Raw genomic sequence first — 24,094 nt, 5'->3', positions numbered from 1 at the left:
CTATGTCCCAACTTGAAGGGGAGTGTTGGAATAGTTTAGTTTATTATTCTGTTTAGCTTATTTTTTGTTTACCATGTTAAAATAGTTCAGTTTTATATTTAGTTCTATATTGTTTATACACTGTAAGTACCACAGGGGCATAAGGGTCTTTTCCCCTTTTTTAAGTGATGCCCTATAAATAATAAAATATTCTGGCGCCACCAGAACTGATACTCTCTCTTCTCTTCTCCCATCTCTCTTCCCTCTCTCCTCTCTTCTTCCTATTCCTTCCATTCTATCTCTACTAATATGTTTGGGGGATTTTTCTTTTATGTATCTTTGGCTTTGAAAAGAAGTTCAATTTTGAGAGAGTGGGTGTATTGGGGTTTGGGGTTTCTATGAGAGAGGATTTACACAACTCTGTAATCTACATTGCTAATTTCTATAGTTGATTTCTTATCCCCTGCCCGTGGACGTAGGCTAGAAGCCAAACCATGTATATCTATGTGTGCTTTGTTTCTTGCTTCTCTTTATCACTTATTTACTTTATTTTTGTGTGCCATTCGAATCTATGTTTTCTAGGTTTTACACAACAAAAACCATCTCCTTTTATTTACCAGTACGTAAGGCAGTTTAATCATCACTAGTAATATGATGATTGTCTCCAATAGAAGCATGATTAGACCATGTGGACAATGGGCCATGAAGATCATAGTAAAAATTGGTAGTGTCCATGCCCACAATGGCTGCACTAATGCACTAAGCCACGTCCTCCAAGGCTCCAACACCTCAGGTCCTCAGCCTCTAAAAACACCACCATCTCTACCACTTCCACGGCCACCTCTCATTCCATGACCACCACCTCTGCCTCATATGCCTCCACCTCCAGTTGTGGCTAGAACAGAGTTTTCAAGTAGGGAAGAACTGCCATTCTATGGATTAGAAACCCTCCTAACTCTAGAGAAAACCTTTGATAGTGTAGGTATCTCACTACTACCCAAGATCTGTACACAAACAGGCTTGTACTTAGACCTTAGTCCTTAAAGAAATTGGGCAACATCCAATTGAAGACTCTTTTAAGACTAGCATACTAATTTCTTCACCTGTCATCTCACCTTGCTACAACTGAAAATAATCTTGATATAGTTGATAAATCCTTGTCACACTATCTTGTCCGGAGTATAATTATTTAGAATCAAGTTTACACTAATGTGGGATTCCATGCTATGCCAAAGACAAATCATGATTTGTGCATTCTCTTGTGCTCATTGTACCCTGAAGTCACTGGATCAGGCTTCTTATCCATAATATACATAGTTTACCCCCTAGCAGTCAAATCTACTTGCTATAGATTTTAACCAAGGTATGTAATTTGCCCCATTGAGATCATTTGGATAGCCATACAGTCTGGCAGCACTATCACACTAGACTTAGTTTCACTCCCAGATGATGCCATAGTATCAAAAACAGTTTTGAAATATGCTTTCACTAATTTCCACCACAACCTATTCACCAAGAAACTCTAGCTGCAACTTAGGGAAAAACAGAAAACACAGTTCAATCAACAGTCAAGTAAGGAAGAGGAAAAAGGAAGAGGAGAAGAACAAGAGGAGAAAAGAAAAGAATGAGAGCCCAAAAAAATTCCTTGCTGGCAGCACAGCTTTAGATTAAATACTAGGGCGACCGTACATAATAAAAGAAGAGGAAAAGACAAAAAACCCCTCTGAGGGGTATATTACAGATTACATAACTCCCCCTCAAGTTGGGGCGTAGATGTCAATCATCCCCAACTTGTCACAAAGATCATAATGCCACAGTGAACATAATCCCTTACGCCATGTTTGGTTTGAAGGAAAGAGTAGGGAAAGGAAAGGAAATGCAGGGAAACCTATACAAGATTCGTAAAGGTTTCCCTTCCTTTCCTTTCCTTTCCTTTCCCTACTTTTTCCTTCAAACCAAACATAGCCTTACAGCTAGAGCAATGGTCTCCCCCTCAGGAGGATTCATAACAGACTTCCTACTCTCTTCAGACTGAACAAGTGCATATATCTCTTGGATAGACGGAAGATCCTTGCTACCCAAAATCTGAACACGAATAGGTTCATACATGGGATTCAAACCCAGAAGGAAAGCAAACGCCCTTTGTTGTGAGACTAGTTGTTTATAGGCCTTGGCATCTTTTCACTTTCCCAATCAATGCTTTGATAATAGTCTAATTCTTTCCAAACTGAAGTGAGGGCAGAAATAATAGATCGATAAGCTCCTTTCTCCCTACTTGTCGAAGATTCTGCTTATAGCTAATAAATTCTAGCATAGTGCCTCTGCTCTGAGTAAGTTTCCTTCACTTGGTCCCATATTTCTTTTGCTTTCTTGGCCCACATAAAATTCTGTTTGACGGATGGTAACATGGATGTCAAAAGCCAGGACATAATCATGCAATTCTCTTGGTCCCATTTATCGTATTCAGCAGTACCAACCCAAGGTTCTTTTATTTTCCCATTATTATATCCTTCCTTAACCCTAGCTGTGATATACAGCTGCATCTCCTTAGACCATGCCAGGTAATTCCTACCACCCAAAGGGGTAATAGTCGTTAGAAAATTCATGGAATCATGACCACTACTCATTCCACCCTGATTCGTGGTGGTTCCTGAGGTTGCAGAATTTTCAGTATTCATGATTTCAGTCCACACACACCCACAAAAAAGGACACAGACCTCACTCTAAGTGTTCTAACAGTCAGGATACAATTTCAGTTCTTGTAGTAACACACTTTGCCAGGTCAAATAGGCCTCCAAGGCTAATATTAAGCCACAAACATCAGTATTCTGCTGCTGTACTAGCCACCTGAACACTCTCATAGGTGTAGCAGATCTCCCCAAGGCTAATATTAGCCACAAACATTAGTAAACAACTGCTGTACCAGTCAGCCGAACCAGATCACTCATGACCTACAAATTACTTCACAAGAAAAATGGTTTCGGGATCATCCAACCCACCAAGGCATTAAGCCCACCTTATATCATTCGTTAAAGGCAAACCTTAACCTGTTCTTGGTATCAGCACCAAGAACCAAGAAAAAAAGGGTTTAAAAATGTCCCAGTTCAGTCTGAGAGAATTCTGGGTTTTCCAGTCCAAGACAAAGTAAGAAACAACAGAGAATAAACAACAGCCGACCTCTTGGGAAGATTCAACCAAACATCAACAACTTCTGGAATCACTTCAGTTCAGTTTCAGCTCAGAACAGACGAGAGAGATGCAGCCAAACAGTTCTCAGGTCCAAAACAAGTTTGTTTCCTTCATTCTCAGTTCACAAAAATACAGAGGAATCCTTCGACCAATGCAGAGAAGAAATTTACAGAGCACCGACCAGCTCTGGTACCATGTTTTCAGCAAGGAAGAAGAGAAAAGAATGGGAGCCCAAAAAAATCCTTGCTGGTGGCACAGCTTTAGATTAAATACAAGGGCAACCGTGCATAATAAAATATGAGGAAAAGACAAAAAAACCCCTCTGCGGCATATATTACAGATTACATCAAATTTCATAAACACCAATTGGATAAAGACTATCTCATCTAATCACACTGTTTTCACAAATTACTCACCAAACAAACCATAGATTGGAGTTGCTAACCTGTACCATTCACTAACAGCCCCTCTCTGAAATGCCAGATAAAGAGAGTTTAGAAAACCACCAATGACTCACATTTCACCACAACCTGAGGCATCAAAGCCTCCTATACTTTGAGGGCAACCAATCCAGTTATTTTCAAAGCAGTCCAGTTATGGCATGAAGAACAGACTAGGTCTATAACTGGTGCTCTGGTACCATGTGAACAGACCTAATCTGCTCTAAATGAAGAAAAATAAGAAACACAGATCTGAAATAGAGAGAACAGAGAAGAAGATGGGAGAGAGTATAGAAGGAAAAAAAACTAGGGCTGTGAGTCCAGAAGAGATTGTACAAAGTGATTTTATCTGCTGCCCTATATTATTAATTTACTAATAATAAGTAAGATTACATGCATGCCCTTGTTTAAATAATAAAAGAACAACTGAGCAAAAGTGAACCAACTGTTGACTCTAAAGAATAACAGGAATATAAACTAACTTCTAGCAGCATTATTAAAGAAGAAAAGAGTATGCAAGTTGCTCATGCCTGGTATGTATGAGGATAGAATTTTTACAGTCCTCAACTCCAAAACTCCATTAATATCATGTTTACGAAGGAAAGTAAATAGCAACCTGAGATTGGGTCAATTCTGACACGCAACTGGATAATACTATGGAAATCATTTCGGAAGCTGACGTAGAGACCATTTGATGATGGCTTGTGTGGCTGAACCGAATGACTTATTGCTTTGTCTTGTGGTGCATAAAATGTTAAAATAATAAAATATTTCATGGCATAGTAATTGACTCAACTTTAGTTTCATCCATTAAAGAATTTACAACCTCTTTAATGATTTATTCACCAAAAGAGAAAGAAACAAGATATTCAATTCAGCCATTCAAATGTTATCAAAAGACCCTTTAGTAGACTAAAGACAATGCATATTAACATAACTTGTCTGCTAAGTAAAACCAATAAGCCAATAAACCAAGCACTGGTTCCAACTTTAAAACATCATTTGTTCATACCAGAACTTGGGTATCCATACCTTTAAAAATAGCAGTTCCAAGAATTGCTAGGAAATTGAATATAGCACCATATCCATATAAAAATAGATTCTGCAAACCAGCCAATCATAACATCTAATTTCAGAACAAAGCCATTCAAAGTATTCAAGTATCCAGTGTCTCAGGAAAAACATAAACAAAAAGTCAAATGATAGCAAAGGGATGTAATAGTAGATTGGTATTCATATTATTGCCCAAGTTGAATTGAACTTAAGAAACATATTTGATCAAAGCATGATCATAATCCACTTCAGAATAGCATTATAATTCAGTGGGATTCACAAATTGGAAGTCACAAACTTCAACAGAAAACTGAATCTTTATGATGGATCATCTGGCATGTGTGGTGGAGCCAATATAAAAGGATCGTATCATGGTCCCTCTATATTTAAAAATGGAATGATAATCTTGAGTAGTTAAATAATCATTTAGAAGAGAAGTGAAACGTAAGATAACAAATCTACAACACATGCCTGGACAATATTTTCCTTGGTAGGCACATGTTATAGATAGCAAAATTGCAACTGTACTGAGAACCAATAGTCAGTGTTTTAGAAGCGCAAGGAGCAAGAAAAGTATACAGAGAGAGGAGACAAGGGTCAAAAGTTGGAGAGGCAAAAATCATTGGTGGAAGCGCCCACTCTCTTACAATATAATAGGATAGCTAACACTGAGTAAAAAGACTAGCATGCCCCAGTGGCATGTACAGTTAGTATTACAACACTCCCCCTTCATGTGGAGTGCAACAGTAACTTTTTTTTATCAATAAATGAAAATTTTCATTGAATTAATAAAATGATTACACCAAATGAACCAGCAAGAGATGACCTCTCTTATCTCTCCCTGAAAACAGTGAAATGAAAGTATCTTCAATTACAATTGAGCCCAAAAAAGCTGAGTTTTACTCGTCCCCTGTCTAGCAAGATTATCCACAAATGAATTTGCACTTCTTTTCACCCATTGTACTCTCACCTCTAAACTCTGTGTTAACCATTTGATCTTCTTCTTTTTGTAATTATCATACAACCAATAACCTGGTTCTTCATTTTGAACCCAATTCACCACCAATTTTTAATCCCTTTCAATTATCAGCTTCCTAATATATAGAGACAGTTCTTTGTACTCCTTTCACTGCTGCCAATACCTCTGCCCAAGAGAATCACCTTTTCCAGCTGGTCCAGAGTATAAAGCCACAACTCTACCAGCATTATCTCTGAAAACTCCTATTCCAGAAATTATCGGGTTACCCAAACAACTTCCATCAAAATTTAATATGATAAATCTTCTCTCCAATGCAATTCAGCTAACTGTAATGTAATGACTGTTTTAACAGGATCAGATTCTGCCACGTCTTTCCAATTCAGCATTGATGTCATCTACTGAGAATGACGAAAATAGATCCACGGTCCTCACCCAATGAACCACCTTGATCATGATAGTGTCTACAATATCAATCTTGCTTCTTTCTTTCTCTGAAACGATAAAGCTAGAAGAAAATAGGCCTTGCATATTAGCAGGGGGAGTCCACCTGCACTCAAACAAGGAAGAGAACCAATCCCATAATTACATGTAGAAAAAACACGAGATTAATAAGTCATAGCAAGTCTCACTGTTGGTTTTGCATAACACACACCATTGAGGACAGAGAGACCAATTAGGTCTCTTTATTTGAAGCAGGTCACAGGTATTGATTTTTTCCCCAAAAAAACTTCCAATAGAAGATCTCAATCCTTGGAGGAATGGGTTGACAGAATCTCTTTGACCAGAAAAGAAGGGCCAACTAGGAGAGATGGTTGGGATAGAGTCTTAAAGACAGAATCACAAGTAAAGGATCCGGAAGGGAAGTCCAAATTCCATGGTCATGGCTTTATGGATCCACAAAAACCCTGGAGAGGATATTGATAAGGTCAACCACCCTATTCAAGTCGCCCTCCTTAACACCCCTTCTAAATCCCATATCCCAATCCAACCCTGAAGTGAGATAGAGTGGGTACAAAAAGAAGAGACAAGCTGGTTTTTGAAGTTTGAGAGGCCGTAGAGTGAAGGGAATTGGTTTTTCATAGGGGAGTCCCCTACCCAAGTATGTTCCCAAAATTTGATAAATTCCCCATTGCACATACCTCATACCTGATATAAGGAAGGCAAGATTGTGTTGATATCTTTCTGAGAAGCACAGGAAGCCTTAGAAAATGTTCCAAAGTCCTATCCATTTGCTGAGAGCCCATGGATACTCTTCAAAACATTCACCCACAACATTTTTTTTAGTAGGTAGTCTCCTATTTTCCCATTAAAGTCATGTTCCTCCTTTCAATACTCCTAATTTCTAACCCTCCCAAAGATTTTATTTTACTGACCTGCCCCCTATTAACCTTGTGATCTTTCCTTCCATCACCTAGCTCCGACAGAAAATCTCTCATCATTTTCTCTTTCTAATCATCTTTCTAGGAGCCTTGAAAACTGACAACTAATAAACTGGTAAGTTTGTGAGGGCAAATCTGATTAAAGTAATCATTCCACCTAAAAACTGACAACTAGCAAGTCTCTTAGCAAACCCTTCCACCACCAGGTCCCAAAAGCTAACACTCCTAGGATTTATATCCTAGAGGAAGTCCTAGGTGTTTAAGTGGCCACTGTGACACTTCACACCCCAACATAGCTGCAAACTCTTCCAACTCCCTTACCATAAGGTTAACCCCTGCAATGCAACTCTTATTAAAATTTACCTTAAGATTTAACACTTGTTCAAAGAGTTGAACAAAAAAGAATAGTATCATCTGCAAACTGTAAATGAGTAACTAGCACTTTCTCCTTACCTATTCTCCAACTTCTCACTAGGTTTCTTGAATCAGCTCTTGTAATTGTTTTGCTAAAAGCTTCAGCAATGAGTGCAAACAGGAAAGGTGATAAAGGGCTCCCTAACTAATCCCTCTGAAGGCCGGAAAAAATTCCACCACTGTTCCATTGACTAAAAATCCACCACCCTTCCAATAAGAAAAACCAATCCACCAAATCGTAGGCCTTCTCCAAATCTATTTTGCAAACTAGCCCTTTTTTACCCTTCTCATTTCTTCTAAACATTCATTGGCAATTTGAATTTGATCAATTATCTATCTATTCAGCACAAATGCCCATTGGTTAGGAGAGATAAGATACGGGAGAACTTGCTTGATCCTCAAGGAAAGCACCTTAGCAATGATATTGTTTACCAGACTGACAGGTCTGAAATCCTTTGGGTGTATCAGGCTTTTTGGGAATCCAAGCTAAAAAAGTGGCATTTAAACCTGGAAACCCTAAACCCTAAACCCTAAACCCCTAACCCCTAAACCCTAAACCCTAATAGTCTTGGTAAAAAGCCATTGTACATCCATCAGGCTGTGGTGCTTTAGATCTGTCCATGGAAAAAATTTCCTCCAATTCAAAATTTCTTCCCAGCCAATCTTTTAGATCCCCTGATAGTCTAGGCCACTCCAACCCTTCCAACTGAAAATTGTGACTTAAGGGCTTCCTAAAGAAAGATTTGAAATGTTGGGCAGAAGCCTGTGATACGCAACAGTAACCATACCATATCTAGGTAGCAGGGGCTATTGTCTATTTGTTTTCTTGGTTAAACCTCTTCACCTGCCTTGTACACTCTCTTTAAACAAAAATTCTTGATTTCTTATCATAAAAAGAAGAAATAGGAAGATTCACAAAGGTTACAGCCTCTTTTCAATATCTTTGAAAGATATCAATTTCATGCAAATATTTGAACAAGAATCTGTTTCTGAGAGCATTCAACAGCATGAATGGACCTCCTTTGATCTCAAGAGCCCTCAACCCTAAGTCCCAAGTCTTGTTCCTATGCTCCATCCAATAAATAATTATTTATAAAAAAACAAAAAAATGGTGCAGAGAGCAGGTGCAGTGCAAGGGTCTTTCTCCTCAGCTACAAGATGGAGAGATGAACTGAAGATAGAAGCCAAGAAATTGGTGCTCGAAGAAGGTAAGTTTAAAGCACAAGCTAATCTAAAGATCAGAGAGGAAGGGAAAGCAACAGTTTTCTTGATTGGAGAAGCCACACAATGGCTGAAAGGTTTTATCGATGGGGCACTATTCTCCATCAAGAACAAGGGATGGAGATGCTCTTTGGAACTGTCAAGAAGGCAACAAGCAGAATTAAAATGCAACCAAAAAGGTTGGTTTGTCATGGTGGTGGAATTCTTTGGATACAACAAAAAGCAAATGGTGTGCATTCCTGAAGGAAAACAGGGTCTAGGGTGGAAGATGATGACACAAAGACTTCCGGTTTCCTGGTGAAGAAAGAATTGGAAGCAACTAATTAGTACCTTCTGGTGGAATCGAACAAGATAGGTGAGAATGAAGAAGAGGCAGAAGTTGCGCCACGACCCGATAAGCAACAAGAAGTTACAGCTAGTAGTTCATTTAAGTTGAAAAACTGCTATTCGACAGTGACAGAGAAGAGTGGGAGAAGTGCTGGGTTGCTAAGGCAACAGAGGACGTAACAGACTGGGAAATTATATTGAATAAAATTAAAACTAAAACGGAAGTGCCCAATGAAGTATTTATTTTCCCTTTTGAAGAAAGAAGAGCATACTGGATACTGGGGATAAGGCAATAGACTTTTACACTGGAACTGTCAAGAAAGAAGAGCACTACTGAACATCCTTCTTGAACTACCTTTCAACTTATGGAATTTTGCATTGAAAAGATTGCTAAATCTCTGGGTACAGTTCTATTGGAAGCTGAAGTGAAGAACCTTCAAGCAACAAAACTAAAGATTGGTATCAAGTGTGGATAGTGACGGGACCTGAAGTGTCGCTGTGGAGGCTACAGCTAGAGGTTGAAGACAATGCCGAACTGGCAAGAGGAGGTACACGTGGTGCTAAAAGATGACACTGAACTGGCAAGAGAGGCACATAAGGGAAGTGAACAGTCAGGTGAGGGGAGGAGTTCGAGGATTGCTTTGGAAAAGAAAATAATTTAAATAATTGACTTTAGAACATAGAAGGCGGGGTATTATTCCTGTGCTTACGAGGATGGGGGCATGTCAGACCTGGTAAGGGGTGTTGGTCAATCTAAGGAGAACAAGGGATCGGGTGAGTTGGGTATTAATTCTGAGCCAGTTGGGAGCAGACCGGCCCCTATTAGCAACTCACTAAAAAATTCTGATGAGTTGGCTAATAAGGTGAGCTCACGTGAGTATTCAAGGGAGATTAAGGAAAAGTGGCATGGGAACAATAATATGAGTACATCGTCGTCCCAAATTGAGGCCAATGATGGACTGAAGCTGGGTAGCTACATGAAGACTGGTTTGCAATGGATTACAAGACCAAAGGCATCACAAGGCGCTCTATTCAGTTGGTTAATGATTGTCCCTGTTGGTTCGGCTGTCTTAATTTGTTTGTTTTATCTTTGTTGTGTCTTAAGACATTAGTTATTGGGCCTAATCTTATTTAGTGTTTTATTTGACTAGGTGTCCCATCACTAATCAGGGGCATTCTAGTCTATTTATGTATCATTATGTAATGCTCTTATATATAATAGATTAGGGCTGGCTGAGAGTGATTTTTGCCGCCCTTCTCATATCTTCCCCTTCTTCTTCTTCTTCTCTTCTCATTCGGCAGCCTTATTCCAGCAAACAATCCCAACCCTTGATATTCAAGTTGTAGAAACTGAAGCCCAAGAGGACACCAGAGCCAAACTCCCATTTGAGGCAGGGTGTCCGTAAGGGTTAGTTGAGGATTGCCAGAGACTAAACAAGGGAGATCCGGGAGAGGATAGACAATAGAGTCTCGGCAGTATTCAAAATCTTAATTCACTTACTGGAGACTTCCCAGTGGAAACCCCAACTAAGGCGATTGGTGAGCTTCAAGTTCCTGAACAAGGAAAACCAAGCCACTTGTCTAGTGCGAACAGTTCCTCCCTTTATCAAGAACCAGGTACTCGTGTCAGTTCAGTCTTTGATATGACCTTTATTCTGTGGTTATAACTGTTGTACCAGGTTCCAGTACATATGCCACAAGTAGTAAGTAGGGAAGTGGAAGGTGATGTGATGATGAGAGAGCTGTAGAAGAGGAGGCTAGGGGTAGAAGAATCTAGGAGATGATTGAGATTTTTTTTTTTTTGAGGATTTGAAGAGAAATGAAATGGAGAATGGAAGTTATTGTGAGGAAGGAGAGAGTGGAAAGAATGAAAAGAGATGTTGAGGGGCATAAGGAATTTAGTGTTAGAAAAGGGAGGGCTAGACGGAATAAGTAGGAAAAGCAGGAAGAGAGGATAAGCTTGTGACAGTAGGAATAAAGGTAGTAAGAGGATTAGGGAGGGCAAGGAAAAGATGCATTACCCAAGAGGTTCTTCAGAAGAAGAAGCTGAATATCATTATAATTCAAGAATCAAAGTTGATGAATTTTGACAAGAGATGGGCTAGGAGTGTTTGGAGAGGTAGGGGGTAGAGGTCCAATTCTTTTTAGAATTTCAAAATATGTGGCTTTGCTCCAGTGGCTTTATTGATAGAGTCAAGTTTTGGTGGGAGGAAGTAGTCCAAGGGTGAAATGGGAAGTAATGAAGTTTCATTGGAAACTTCTAGAGGTTTGCCAAGAGTGACCTCTGATCATTAGCCATTTTCCATATTTAAGGAGGATGTAGCACGTAGAGGTCCAACTCTTTTTAGAATTTCAAAATATGTGGCTTTGCTCCAGTGGCTTTATTGAGAAAGTGAAGGTTTGGTGGGAGGAAAGTAGTCCAAGGGTGAAATGGAAAGGAATGAAGTTTCATTGGAAACAGAAGGAACTCGCAAGAAAAATCAAAGAATGGAATATTCAACTGTTTGGAAAAGATTAGAAGAGCATATGAAACACATCGCAAACAATTGGGGAATTTGATCTTAAAGATGTTTTGGGCTTTACTTGCGGTGAATGATAGGAATGAGAGATGGGTGTTGAGAAAGGAGTTGGAAGATATCTTACTTAAAAGGAGATGGAGATGACCAAAAATAAGTTTGAGGCAGAAATCAAGAAGCAAATGACTAAAAGAGATGGACAAAAATACAAAGTATTTTCATGCTATGGCAAATGGAAGGAGAAGAATTGTGTCAAAATTGGTGATTGATGTGGTTAGTATCTTCCAACAAAGTGAGATTGCTCAAGCTTTTGTGGATCATTTTAAATCTATCTTTAGAAAGCCTTTGGAAATTGATGGATTGGATTGGCCTAAGTTAGCGGATTAGTCAAAGAGGTGGTTGGAAAGAAAGTTTGACAACGATGAAATTAAAGATGCAGTCTTCTTTATGGGTAAAGCTAAAGCCCCCAACCATGATTGTTTTACTATGACCTTCTACCAAGATTGTTGAGAAATATTAAAAGATAAGAATTAAATATGTTTTTGATGAATTTTTTGAGAAGGGGGTGATAAATCTAGGCCTCAACTCAACTTTCATTGCTCTAATTCCAAAGAAAGATGAGGCCTTGCATCCCAAAGATTTCATACCGACCAGTTTGGTTAATAGTATGTATAAAATCATTGCTAAGGTGCTATCTTGAAGGATTAGGGCAGTACTACCATCAATAATTTTTCAATCTCAAGGGGCTTTTGCCAAGGATAGGCAAATTATTGATCAAATTCTAATAGCCAATGAAAGTGTGGAGTATAGTTGTCAAGGCGATAAGGCGTTCTTGGAGTATCACCTAGCCCAAACGTCTACATATTTATATGTAAGACACCACATAATATTTTATATTTTTATTTTTTGTTATTAATGGTAGTACAATAGATATTATTAGACTAAATTATTCATATTGTGGGTTTATATTATTAATTTTATTATTCTTAGACTAATTTCTTTTTGTTATTTTCTTATTTGTTTAGGTTCGATTGAGACACAAGTTAGTGACATAGTCTTGAACCCTTTAGGACTTTAAAACCTCAATTAAGTAAAAAATATCTTGAAGATTTTATCCAATTGACACAGGAATAATTAATAGGCCATCCCAGTGTTTTAAAAGCGCAAGGTGCAAAAAAGGCACAAGGCGAGGCGCACGCCTTTTCGAGGCAAGGCGCACAATTTAAAAAAAAAAAAGCTAAAAATTAAAAAAAAAATGCAAAAATTATAAAACATATTATTAATAAAAATATAAACATAAGTTTTAAAATAAATGTTTTAAAAAACCTATTATCTAAAATTAAAATACACAAACATAATATGTAAAGCATATTCAAATGAGAATTTAAAAATGAAATCAAACATATAAAACATTTTCAAGCATATAAAACCCACAATCACTTTTTTTTCTCAATTGCATAGGGTAGCTAATGTGACATATTACTAGAGGAGTAAATCGGGTCGGGCAGCCCAGCCCGTGGCACGGCACGAAGCACGGCCTGCCTAGGAATATAGTCGTTGGGAGTCTTGGGATTGGGACTTGGGCGGTTGACCCCCCCCCAAAGGGGCCCAATGGCTAGTTTCAGATTTTTGGGGGCTATTTTACAGAAATACCCCCCAACAACTATAAACAGCCATATTGGAGGGTATTTGTGTATTTTTCTTATGGGGGTTGAAAAATGACATAAATGCCCCCCAACAGCTATATAACAACTAGTTTAGGGGACATTTTGGGTAAAGTTATAAGTAACTTTACAGTAACCAAAATACCCCTCCAACAACTAAATAACAGATAGTTTTTTGGGTATTTTGGGCAATTGAATTATGTTCAATTCCTATAAATAGCCCTATCCTCCACCATTCTCATCACACCAATTCAACAATTCTCCAATTAAGTTATTCTCTTAATCTCTTCAGTCTTTCCTCTCTCAGTCTCTTTCAGTCTCTCATACATTCTCTGCCATCTGAGTGAACTCTGATAGTTTCATAGTCTGATTGGCTGATTGTCTGATTCTCCAAAGTTAGCAATTTGGGAGGCTTGGAGCCTTGGGCGTTGTCACGTTGAAAGGCTTTAACTGTTGAAATCAAGTTGGGATTCTGAACCGGCAATCCGGGATTCCGAGGTAAGTCCAATTAAATTATATTTATTTTTTTTAGAATTTGAAAAAAAATGGCCAGGTCTTCCCAAAACCCCAAGTTTAGTAGCCTGGTTTGGAGAATATTTAAAATAGAGGATGTTGAGGGGAAGGGGAAAAGAGCAGTTTGCCAAAAATGTAGAAAAGACTTTAGCTATTGTAGCAAGGGTGGTACTGGCCATTTGACCAAACATTTTCTCACACATGAGAAGGAAGAAGAAATAAGCCACAATTTAAATGAATTTTTGAAATAATGGAAAATAAATTTTAAAAATATTGGGAGAAGTCGGAGTCTCGGAGAACATTTCTCGCTGCCAATCCCACCATGACACGTGATCCGTGATCTACTAAACCCTCTGATGTCTACAGGCTATAGTTCATTGGAGACTTGTTTATTTGTTTTAGTGCAGGACCTGCAGGTACCACACTACGGCACTACCACTGTACCAGCCTACCAGGTTTGGCTAGATGCAGTTATGAATCATGATGCAGAATATAGATTACAACTTTACAATTACAAGACAAAGGAGGGCATGATACTACAGACTACTACAGTACTACAGTACTACATACACTGGATATTTGATTTTTCACCTGAAGGGGATGATGAAAGTGTGTGTGAATGCTTTCATCATAATGTATATGTAAATTTTGTTTAAATTGTAAATTTTAACAAATAACCCACAATTTTTTATTTTGTCAAATTAATATAATTTTTTTTTTTAATTTTATTTAATTTATTTGCTATTAATGTAATTTTGTATTTTCAATTTGTAACTATATAGTCTATAATTCTATATTGTATTTTTTATATTTTATTAGTTTGTTCCATTTTCATATTTCATTCATCCAACTATCCAAGTATGAAGTTTATGAAGTATCCAACCATTGTATATTTCATAATTTCAATATTTGTATAATTGTATACTTTGTAATTTGTATCATTATTCGTCCAAATTTAAATGAAATAAAATTTTTAAATTCCTATTTGAATTGTTTTATACTTTTATTTATTTATTCTTTGGGTTATTGGGTAATCATAAATTTGTTATTAATTTATTATTTGTTTCCTATCCTGATTCCTGAATCCTGATCCAGTGATCCTGAATCCCTGATATGACATTTGATTTGACAATAATCCATTCAGTGAGTATCCCAGTTCGGCCCAAGCCCAAGGCCCGCCCTGTGGCATAGCCCGGCATGGGCCTGGGCCATGGGCCGTGCTGGGCTGACCCCCAGAATATCCATCAGGGAGGACGACACAAGCCGTGCCATGCCAGCCCGACATGGCCCACTTTACACCTCTACTTATTACATTCCTAATTCTACGAGCCGCCTTTCCCAACTGATAACTTTCACACGCCCCTCGCTTGTGCGCTTAGGCACGCCTCTTAAATCACAGGGCCATCCTCTTCTTCTTCTTCTTCTTCTTCTTCTTCTTCTTCTTCTTCCTAGGACCAAAACAAGGGACTAACCCTTATCTTTTGTATGTTTCTATCCTTTCTTATTTTTTACTCATAAATATGTTCACTTTCTATCTATTGGCATGGGATTTATACTTATTTCATGAGAATTATGGTGATTGTTAGTTAAAGATCACTATTTATTACTATGAAATCTAGGGATCTTGGGAGGAGAAGAAACCTGATACAGATTCCTCCTGGTGAGCTATGTAATTCTATGTTACCTCACATTGGTAAAAATTTTTTGTGGGCTAATACTGCAAAGAAGATTTAGAATGGAGTGAATGAGACCTATTCCTAGAAACAGAATATAGCTAGAACCTACTAGTTAAGGAATCAAGTGATTAATATAAAACAGGGAGATAGACCACTTACTATGTAAGTCTCATGTTGAAAGCACTTTGGCAGGAGACAAATCACAGGGATTGTGGTTTAGGAGAGTACAAAGGATGCAACAACCTATCAGAAGTTGGTGGAGAAGAATAGGGTTTTTGAGTTCTTGGTTGGATTAAACCCTGAATTTGATATTGCCAGGCAGCACATCCCTTCTAGAGAAAGTGTAACTCTTTTTCAAGCTTATACCTTTGTGTTCGGAGAGGAGAGTATGAGGAATGTCATGTTGAGACAATCTAGGGTTGACTAGTCGGCTATGGTTAGTACAGTCAAACCTAAGCCAAATGGAGACAGGAGGAGTAGTTAGATCAAGAGGGAGGATAAGAACTTGGTGTGTAACTACTGCAAGAAGTGTAGGAAGCTCCAAAACATCTCATACTAGCTCAGGTCAAGAACAAGAAGGGAGTTGCAAATGTGGCAACTACCAGAGACTCTTTGGGACCTCTTACCCATGCTGACTTGGAGTCCATTGCAATGGCAACAGTTAGAACTAAGTTGGAAAAATATGGACAACTTATGAGTAAGAATTATTCAGCTGGTTCCAATTCTTCAAGCGAGCAACAGAGTGTAGAAAACCCAGGAGCCAATCACACTACTTCCTTTGCTCATACAGATAATTCATACGCAGTTGCAAATTATGCATCTACCTCATGTAAGGAGGTGGTTCTCACATTCCCATTGCTAAGAAGGGACAATTAGAGTAACTGATGACATTACTTTGTCCTCTGTCTTACAGGTTCCCAAACTTCATACTAATCTTCTTTTTATGAGTAGTCTGACAAAAAATTTGCACTGTTTAGTGAACTTCCTTATTGGTAATTGTGTTTTGGAGGAGCTGGAGTGGTCGTGAGGAGAATGAAGTCTACCTTATAGATTAGATTCTGAGACATTAGAGCCACCGTGTTAGTAGCAATAGTAGTGGGTCAAAATCAGTGAGTCAGATTATGCTCTGGCATAATCAGTTGGGCCATCTTTCTTTCAGTTCATTGAGATGTTTGTTTCCAAAGTTGTTTGAGGTTGTTTAGTTATCCAGTCTAGAGTGTGGAAGTTATCACTTGGGAAAGCATAATTGACATTCCTTGCTCCTTGGATATATTTGATGAGAACACGTGATGAGGTAGCTATTTGGTGCGACAATTCTACCAGATAGTTTTCACACAAATTTTTAGATCAGACAATGCTAGAGAATATTTTGAAAAGGATTTGACCACATATTTTTTGGAGCATGGGGTGATTCATCAAAGTAGATGTGCTTATACACTGCAACAGAATGTAGTAGTAGAGAGGAGAAATAGACACATTGTGGAAGTCACAAGAAGTCTTATGGTGTGTGTTTCAATTCTTATTCGTTTTTTAGGGGATGCAATTCTCATAGTTGTGTACATGATTAACCGTGCACCTTACTACCTTCATGCATCCAGAGGTTTAAGGTGTCATTCAGTCTTTTTTTTTTCCAAATGGGGTGATATTTCATATACCTTTGAGAGTTTTTAGGTGTGTCTGTTTTTTTCACATTCTTGGTCCTCAGCATAAGAAGTTGGATCCTAAGGCTAAATGTGTTTTTCTTGGGTATGCTCAATCTAAAAAAGGGTATTGTTGTTATGATCCAGTGTCAAGGAAGGGGTTTGTCAGTATGGATGCTACTTTTTTTTAGTGTACATTCTTTTTCCTCTAGTGGTTCTCCTTAGGGTGAGTCTTTTGGGGAGGAGAGATCACAGTTTGTTCCTCTTCTTGTTCCTTCCTCTAATCCATCAACTCCATCATTCCCACCTGTTGCTCCACCATCAACTCTAGTTCCATTGCCTGATCCACTATGGCCTGCCTCGCAATCATGGTTTAAAATGTCCCTAATTTCCCTAATATTTTCATGACATATTTCCATTTCCATAGTTAGCGACACAAAATTTTACCCAGTCATTTAAAAGACACGCCTAGGCACACAGGCGAGGCACATTTTAGGGCAGCCACCTCGCCCAGGTCCTAGGCGCACGCCTGGTGAGCCTAGGCGTGTGCCTGGTGTGCCTTGCTCCTTAGCCCAGGCATGTGCCTTTTGAAAATTTTCCGCTTCGAGAATCCCCTATTTGGTAATGCTGTCCATTCATTCATCCTAATAAAATATCTTCTTAAAAGCAAATAAAACTATAAAAGTATTATTTTTTTGTGTGAAAACTAAGAATTTAAGATCCTAACATGGACTTGTTTGGGCTGGCCTCGAGGGGAGTGGCACAAAGGCGGCTTGTAGAATTAGGAATGTAATATGTCATATTAGCTACTTGATGCAATTGAGAAAGAAAAAAAGAGATTGTGGGTTTTAAATGCTTGAAAATGTTTTATATGTTTGATTTCTAGTGGTAGCTAGGTCAAGTGCAGAGGCCGAATATAAGATCTATGGCCCGTGGTGTTTCAGAATTACATTGGGTTAGATCCTTGCTAAGTGGGAATGGGATAGATGTAGAGGAGTCCATGATGTTATATTGTGACAACCAAGCTGCAATCTTGCCCACAATCCAATTCAGCATGACAAGATAAAGCACATTGAGGTTGATTGACACTTCATAAGTGAAAAGGTGACAACAAAAGAAATCTACTTGCCTTATATCTCCTCTAAGCTACAGTTAGTTGATGTCTTCACCAAAGAGGTTGCATAAAACAAGCTTGAACATGACTTACGCAAGTTGGGAATGTGTGACATTGACACCCAACTTGAGGGGGAGTGTTGAGGATTTTTTGCAAATTTGTTAGTTGTTTTTGTTTATTATTTGTTTAGATAGTAAGTGAGGACCACAACACTCTTGTTCGAACCCTTTAGAGTAATGTTTTTAAGTTTTTATGCAGTCTTGAGTTAGTCACCCTATAAGGGAATATTAGTCATTGTACTTATTTTTTACTTAAAAGTATAAATACCAATTGGAGAGGGCGGCCAGACCAGATCTGCTCTCTCTTTCTTTCTCAACTTCTTCTCTTCTTTTTCTCTTCTACCACAAGAAACTCTTCTTTTCTTTGCAGATTTTTTGATTCAGCAGATTTCTACTAAACCTTTCAGCCATTGAACTTTCTCCTATTAGGTAAATAGTGGCTCTTCCTTCTTCCCTGGACTTCAGAACCAACTGGCTTCAACTTTTACCCTCTTCTAAAACAAACTTCTTCATCTCAATCACCAACTCACTTCACCAACATCTTGCCTAAACGACACTACCCATTTCTCTTTAGATGAGCCTTCCTCTTTAGGAGATGTAATGACAAGGGAGAGGGGGCTTGGAGTCATGTAGTACCACTCATTTTTATCCACTAACTCCACTGCTTTATTGGCTTGATTAGAATCCAACAAAATTTTCTTCTTATTAACCTTCATAATTTTCTTCACCTTCTTATGAGGACCAAGCCCAAATAGATCAAATATATTATCCCATTGAGACAATGCATGAATCATAATTCATTAACTACTGGTCTGGTGGTCTAATCAAGTTGTTGTTTCACTGAAATGTAAGCAAGCAGACACATCACATCAAGGAGCAGAACTTCAGAAGCACGTTAACATTTTTATGGCTTGCAACAAGAAAATCAAAAGAGCTAGAAACAGTTAACCTACAGAATAATGCTCTTAATATTACTACACAAATGCAACCACAGATCCAAAAGCCAATGGACTACCATAAGTGTTACAGATTATACTAGAGACTATTGGAGTTTATTTCTCTTCACAAGATTAATCCATTTTCACCCAACCATACTAGTAAAATTAGTCAGCACAATCACCTGAAGATAAATGCTTGTCTCGAACTGACTCTTCAATGCATGTTCATTGTAAACTGAGGCCAAAGATGGAACAGTCACCTGAAAATTTATTTTATAGGGGCAATTAGTCATTATTTAATCTTCAAAGATATCTTTTTTCATCAATAACTGAATGAAATCCATTAAATAAAACTCAAAGAAATTACAAAGAGAGGAGGGGAGATAAACTCTCTTAGCTCCCCCCAAAAGTTGAAAAAAGTTGATCTTCAAACATATCTGCCAACAAAAAAAGTTGAACAGAGACTTTCTTTTATATTTGGCAGGCAAAGCAGAGATTAAATCAAATCAAGTTGTTTGTGTATGGACTGTCAACCAATTCCTCATTGAATACTATCGTATATCTGGATTTCAAATATGAGAGACTTATTGGAAGATTATTTGCAAGAAAACTACCTCCAATAAAGTGGTGGAAATCAGAATATACACCAAAATGGAAAAACTAAGGACAACTTTGATATAATTCAAAGACTGCAAAGCTTTACTGATCTTCTATAAGAGATTTAATCAAATCAACATATGCAAGAATACTATTACACAGTCATATAATCTTGGTCCACATGAAATTCATAATACCAACTGTGGTTCCCAGAAAAGATTATGCAGTAGCTTACTTACAAAGATCAATGTGTATAGATATACGCCTGTTGCAACTGGAAGACCCATAGCAGTTCTACCCTCAGGTAGTGACCGAAGCTGGTTAACACTAATTCCAATAAGCAACAGAGCCAGGGCCTCCCACTGTTACAAAACAATGCATTAGAATCGTGTGAATAAGAACATTTAAAATAAGATGATATTTTAACATAAGTTGAATTCTTTTGCATTATTTTCCCATGGAACAGTTAAAATATTAGAGTGACTGGAATAAGATCATTTAGAAGTTGAAACTAACCTGAATTACGGAAAATCTCCGCCTCATAATTATCTTTAACAGAACAGCAATTACCAAAACCTGCATATAATTATAGTTCCTAAATAAAAACTCACAAAAAAACATCCAGAACAAACTAAAATCAAGTAACATTAACCAAGGAAAATCAGTCTTTTTTAGATTGCCAAAAAAATCGGAAATAGGAGTTTTCCATGCAATGAAATATATAGAAGTAGCACAATCTATGCATTCTATCAAAACATGGACAAGAATTTAGATGTTGTAATGGCTTTGGACATGACCCTAATTGTGCCTAGTATTAGAACAGAATCATGGATAAGGAAATGATGTACAAAAACCAGGGACAAAACAAAAACCTAACAACAAGAACAAAAGAATGGTGTCAGTCTGCATATAGAAACAAGAAGGAAAATTGTTCTCTCAATGTCCATATTCTTCAATACAACCCAAAAGTTTCTTCTTTCCTATGGTCAGCTTAACCAAGTGACATCGATGACTCAGACTGGTCTATATAAAATGAAACTATGAATGCACATGTTTACCCCTGAGTGCATCATATAGGTAGAAATCAAGGTTCAAAGTATGGATACATATGCCACCATATCGTATGATACATATTGGTTTTCTAGGTCACTAAAATGCCATATATAAGGATTTAGGGGTTTTTATGTCCAAATGGGCGAACCCCTTGTAACATGTTAACCATGAAAACATGTTAACCCCTTGGACACTGAAAATTTCAATGAGTGTATTGATACTTCCAACTATGGTAGAAATTAACTACTGACCAAACATAATGAAATCGATACCCTCTAATGCAACCATGATTTGAATGACAAGCACAACACTATGAAGATGAGCATCATATGGCATGCCATATAACAAAATATTACACAAAACTCAAGATAAAAAGACAACCAAATATCAAATATGATCAAATTTACAAAATAAATCAAGCCAAGTTCATAGAAATTCAACTCCCACCCCAACCACCAAAGGTGTGGGAGTTGCATCATATCCATGGTTCAGCATAATGAGGTAAAGCACATTGTTCTAGTTTAAGAAGATAAACACCAGATTTGTAGCATGCTGCATAATAGTGAACATTAAGCATGACAAAGAAGTTCAAAGAAGACCTAAATTTGTGCTGACAGCTTGACACTAATGCCTGGCGAATCAAGCTCAAGTCTGACATTCTTGTAGGACTCAACTGTCAACAAGTTAGCATTAGCTTGTAAGGTATATCAATGGCACTCAAAAGTGCTGTGCAAGTATCCATCTGCTCTCTAAATGAGAGACATGGCCCTGCTAATGCTATTGGAGCACATCCAATGAAATGGAAAAACATGAGGGAATTTGGGAGCCTAGGGAAGAGAAAAAGGATCACTTGATAAAATGGGAGATAGTTTGTAGGAGTAAAGAAGAGGGAGGGTTGGGGATAGGGAACTTGGCTCTAAAGAATGTAGCTTTGTTAGGTAAGTGGTTGTGGAGATGGAGATGGCCTTTGGAAAAAGAGAGGTTGTAGCATGAGGTTAGCTAGTATTCATGGCTGTCTGGAGAATGGCTGGGATGCTGGAGTTTATCGTCGGGCTACTTTGGCCACTCCTTTGAAAGCAATTCATAGTATCCTGCCCCTTTTTTTGAACTTTGTCAGGTATGATGCTTGCTTAGGGAACTCTATTTTATTTTGGGAAGATGTTTGGGTAGGTAATTCAGCTCTCAAGGACCTGTTGACCTTCACTATATTCCATCTCCTTGTTTAAGCATAAGGTTGTCTCCCACTTCCTTCCCTATCCTTTTCCCCCTTCGGCTTTAAATTGGAAGTTTGGCTTCCGTAGAGGTTTAAGAGATGCTGCACTTGATGTTGTTTTGGAACTTCTTCATGTCCTAGATGGTGTTTTTTTGGATCCTCTAAAGCCAAATAAGAGGATTTGGTCTCCCCACCCCAAAGGCCTCTTGTGCTTCATTCTTCAAGGCCCTTTGTTCTTCCCCTGTTCAGGGTGTCTGTCCGGTTAAGGAGTTTTGGACTAGACCTATTCCCCCTAAAGTTATTTTGTTCTGCTGGGAAGTGTTTCATGGAAAGATCAATACTTTACACTGTTTGCAGAAGAAAAAGCCTTTTATATTCTTATCCCCTAACTAGTGTTCTTTGCAAAGACAATGGTGAGGATTGCTTCCACTTACTAATTTCTTGCTCTTTTGTTGTAGCTAATTGGGATTGGATTTTTGCCTTGTTTGGATGTAGGTGGAACCAGCCTTTGTAAATCTGCTTTTTGACCCATCGACCTTTGTATGGCCCACTAAAAGAGGGAGGACTATGAGGAAATGTATTAGAGCTGCTGCACTTTTGACAATTTGGGAAGAAAGAAATGCAAGAATCTTTCAAGAAAAGGAATGAAGTCTCTTGCTTGTCAAGGAATGTATCCTAACAGGGGCAATTAACTGGCTGAAAACTTTGGATTCTTTCCGTTGTGTTTCCTTTGATGACTTTTGGAGAAACTGGTTAGCAGTGGCAAGTAGCTCCTCTAGGAAAGAAAAGGTCAATGTAGATTGGACTCCGCCACCTGAAGATTGGGTTAAACTGAATTTTGATGGTAGTAGTCAAGAAAACCTTTGTCCCTTAGGCATAGGAGGGGTTTTGAGAGATATGGACAGCAACATCTCAGCCTTATACTATGGTCCAGTGGGAATAGGACTATGGGAGACTCAGTCAAGGCCGAATTATTGGTAACTCTACAAGGTACTCAGATAGCAAATCAAATAGGAGTGGAGCATCTCCTAATTGAAGGAAATTCTAAGGTGGTTGTGAATTGGTTAACAGACCTGAGCTCAGTAATTTGGTGCTACAAGGATTTCCTAAAGAAGGCAAGCTGATTAACAAGAGTTCACGTTGGGTGAGAAGGTCAGCAAATGCTATGGATGATAGTCTCGCTACATAGGGGGTCTTGAGGGAACATCTGTACTGGGCAACCTCGTGCCTCTCTTAGGAGTGTTGTAACTTAGATCACATATTGGTAATCAAGTGGCTTTTCAATTATCAAAAAAAAAAAGAGAGAAAAAATGCTCCTACTAAAAAAAGTTGAGAAAAAAACAGTAAATTACAGTTGGAGACACTCTCGGACAAAACCAAACCATTTTAGTATAGAAACGAAACCAGACCAAACTGTCAGTCCGATAACTAATATGGTTTGGGCCATTCTATTGGGATTAACCCAATTAGAAAGCTCAAATAATATGCATACCTACATAAATAAAAAATATAATTCAAATATCAAATTGAAATTGTAGAGAGATTGGGCTGAATGGGCCTTAGGTTCATTTGTTTTTAGTAGCTTTATTTCTGTTTTATTTCTGCAGTAATGGGACTTAATACTCATTCTTTTTATGTTCTTAAGACAGCTGCCCAACTAGGGGCACTCATGTAACTTTACAATGTTCTATTAGTCAGCACATATTTAATCAAATTGAGGGACATAGAGAGAGGATTGAACAGCTCTCTTCCTCTTCCCTTTTCTTCAATTCTCTTCTCTTCTTTCTAAATCCTTTTCTAAACTTCTCTTTCTTCTTCTTTTCTATCTTTATTTTATTTTTCAGAATTATTTCTGGTTTGATTTACAATTTGGTATCAGAGAAGGTTCCCATCTCCTGCAATTTCTTCTTTTAGGCCCATAAGCAATGTGTATGGAGAACTGATCAGTTGATTGATTGGCAGCTTATAGAGCCCAGTTTGGGAGTTTTTGGAGAGGAATTTACCCTTGTTTGAGGCCCAAGACACGTTCTTGGAGATTTTCCCAAAAACCCTAGATAACTAGAGAAATTGAGTTAAGGGTTCTAGAGGCACTTCGAATCTGGCTCTTGGGGCTTGAAGAGAAGCTTTTCG

General features: G+C 38.1%; 1 protein-coding gene across 1 annotated transcript in view; it reads right to left on the bottom strand.

The window, feature by feature from the left end:
• LOC148873150 (CMP-sialic acid transporter 5-like) overlaps positions 1-24,094 on the bottom strand; it is a 58,942-nt gene that overhangs the window by 13,386 nt on the left and 21,462 nt on the right. The window contains exons 7-10 of the mRNA XM_088963384.1: positions 20,215-20,274; positions 19,938-20,060; positions 19,284-19,361; positions 4,641-4,710 (exon numbers count right to left, since the gene is read on the bottom strand). Of these exons, the coding sequence (XP_088819510.1) occupies positions 4,641-4,710; positions 19,284-19,361; positions 19,938-20,060; positions 20,215-20,274 (331 nt within the window). The remainder of the gene's footprint in view (positions 1-4,640; positions 4,711-19,283; positions 19,362-19,937; positions 20,061-20,214; positions 20,275-24,094) is intronic.

The sequence above is a fragment of the Nelumbo lutea genome, chromosome 1 (assembly GCF_056320005.1).
Source record: "Nelumbo lutea isolate HS-2025 chromosome 1, American lotus-T2T, whole genome shotgun sequence".
In the NCBI taxonomy this organism is placed as follows: Eukaryota; Viridiplantae; Streptophyta; class Magnoliopsida; order Proteales; family Nelumbonaceae; genus Nelumbo; species Nelumbo lutea.
The sequence above is the reverse complement of the archived record's forward strand: the minus strand, read 5'-3'. Positions and strand labels throughout refer to the sequence as shown.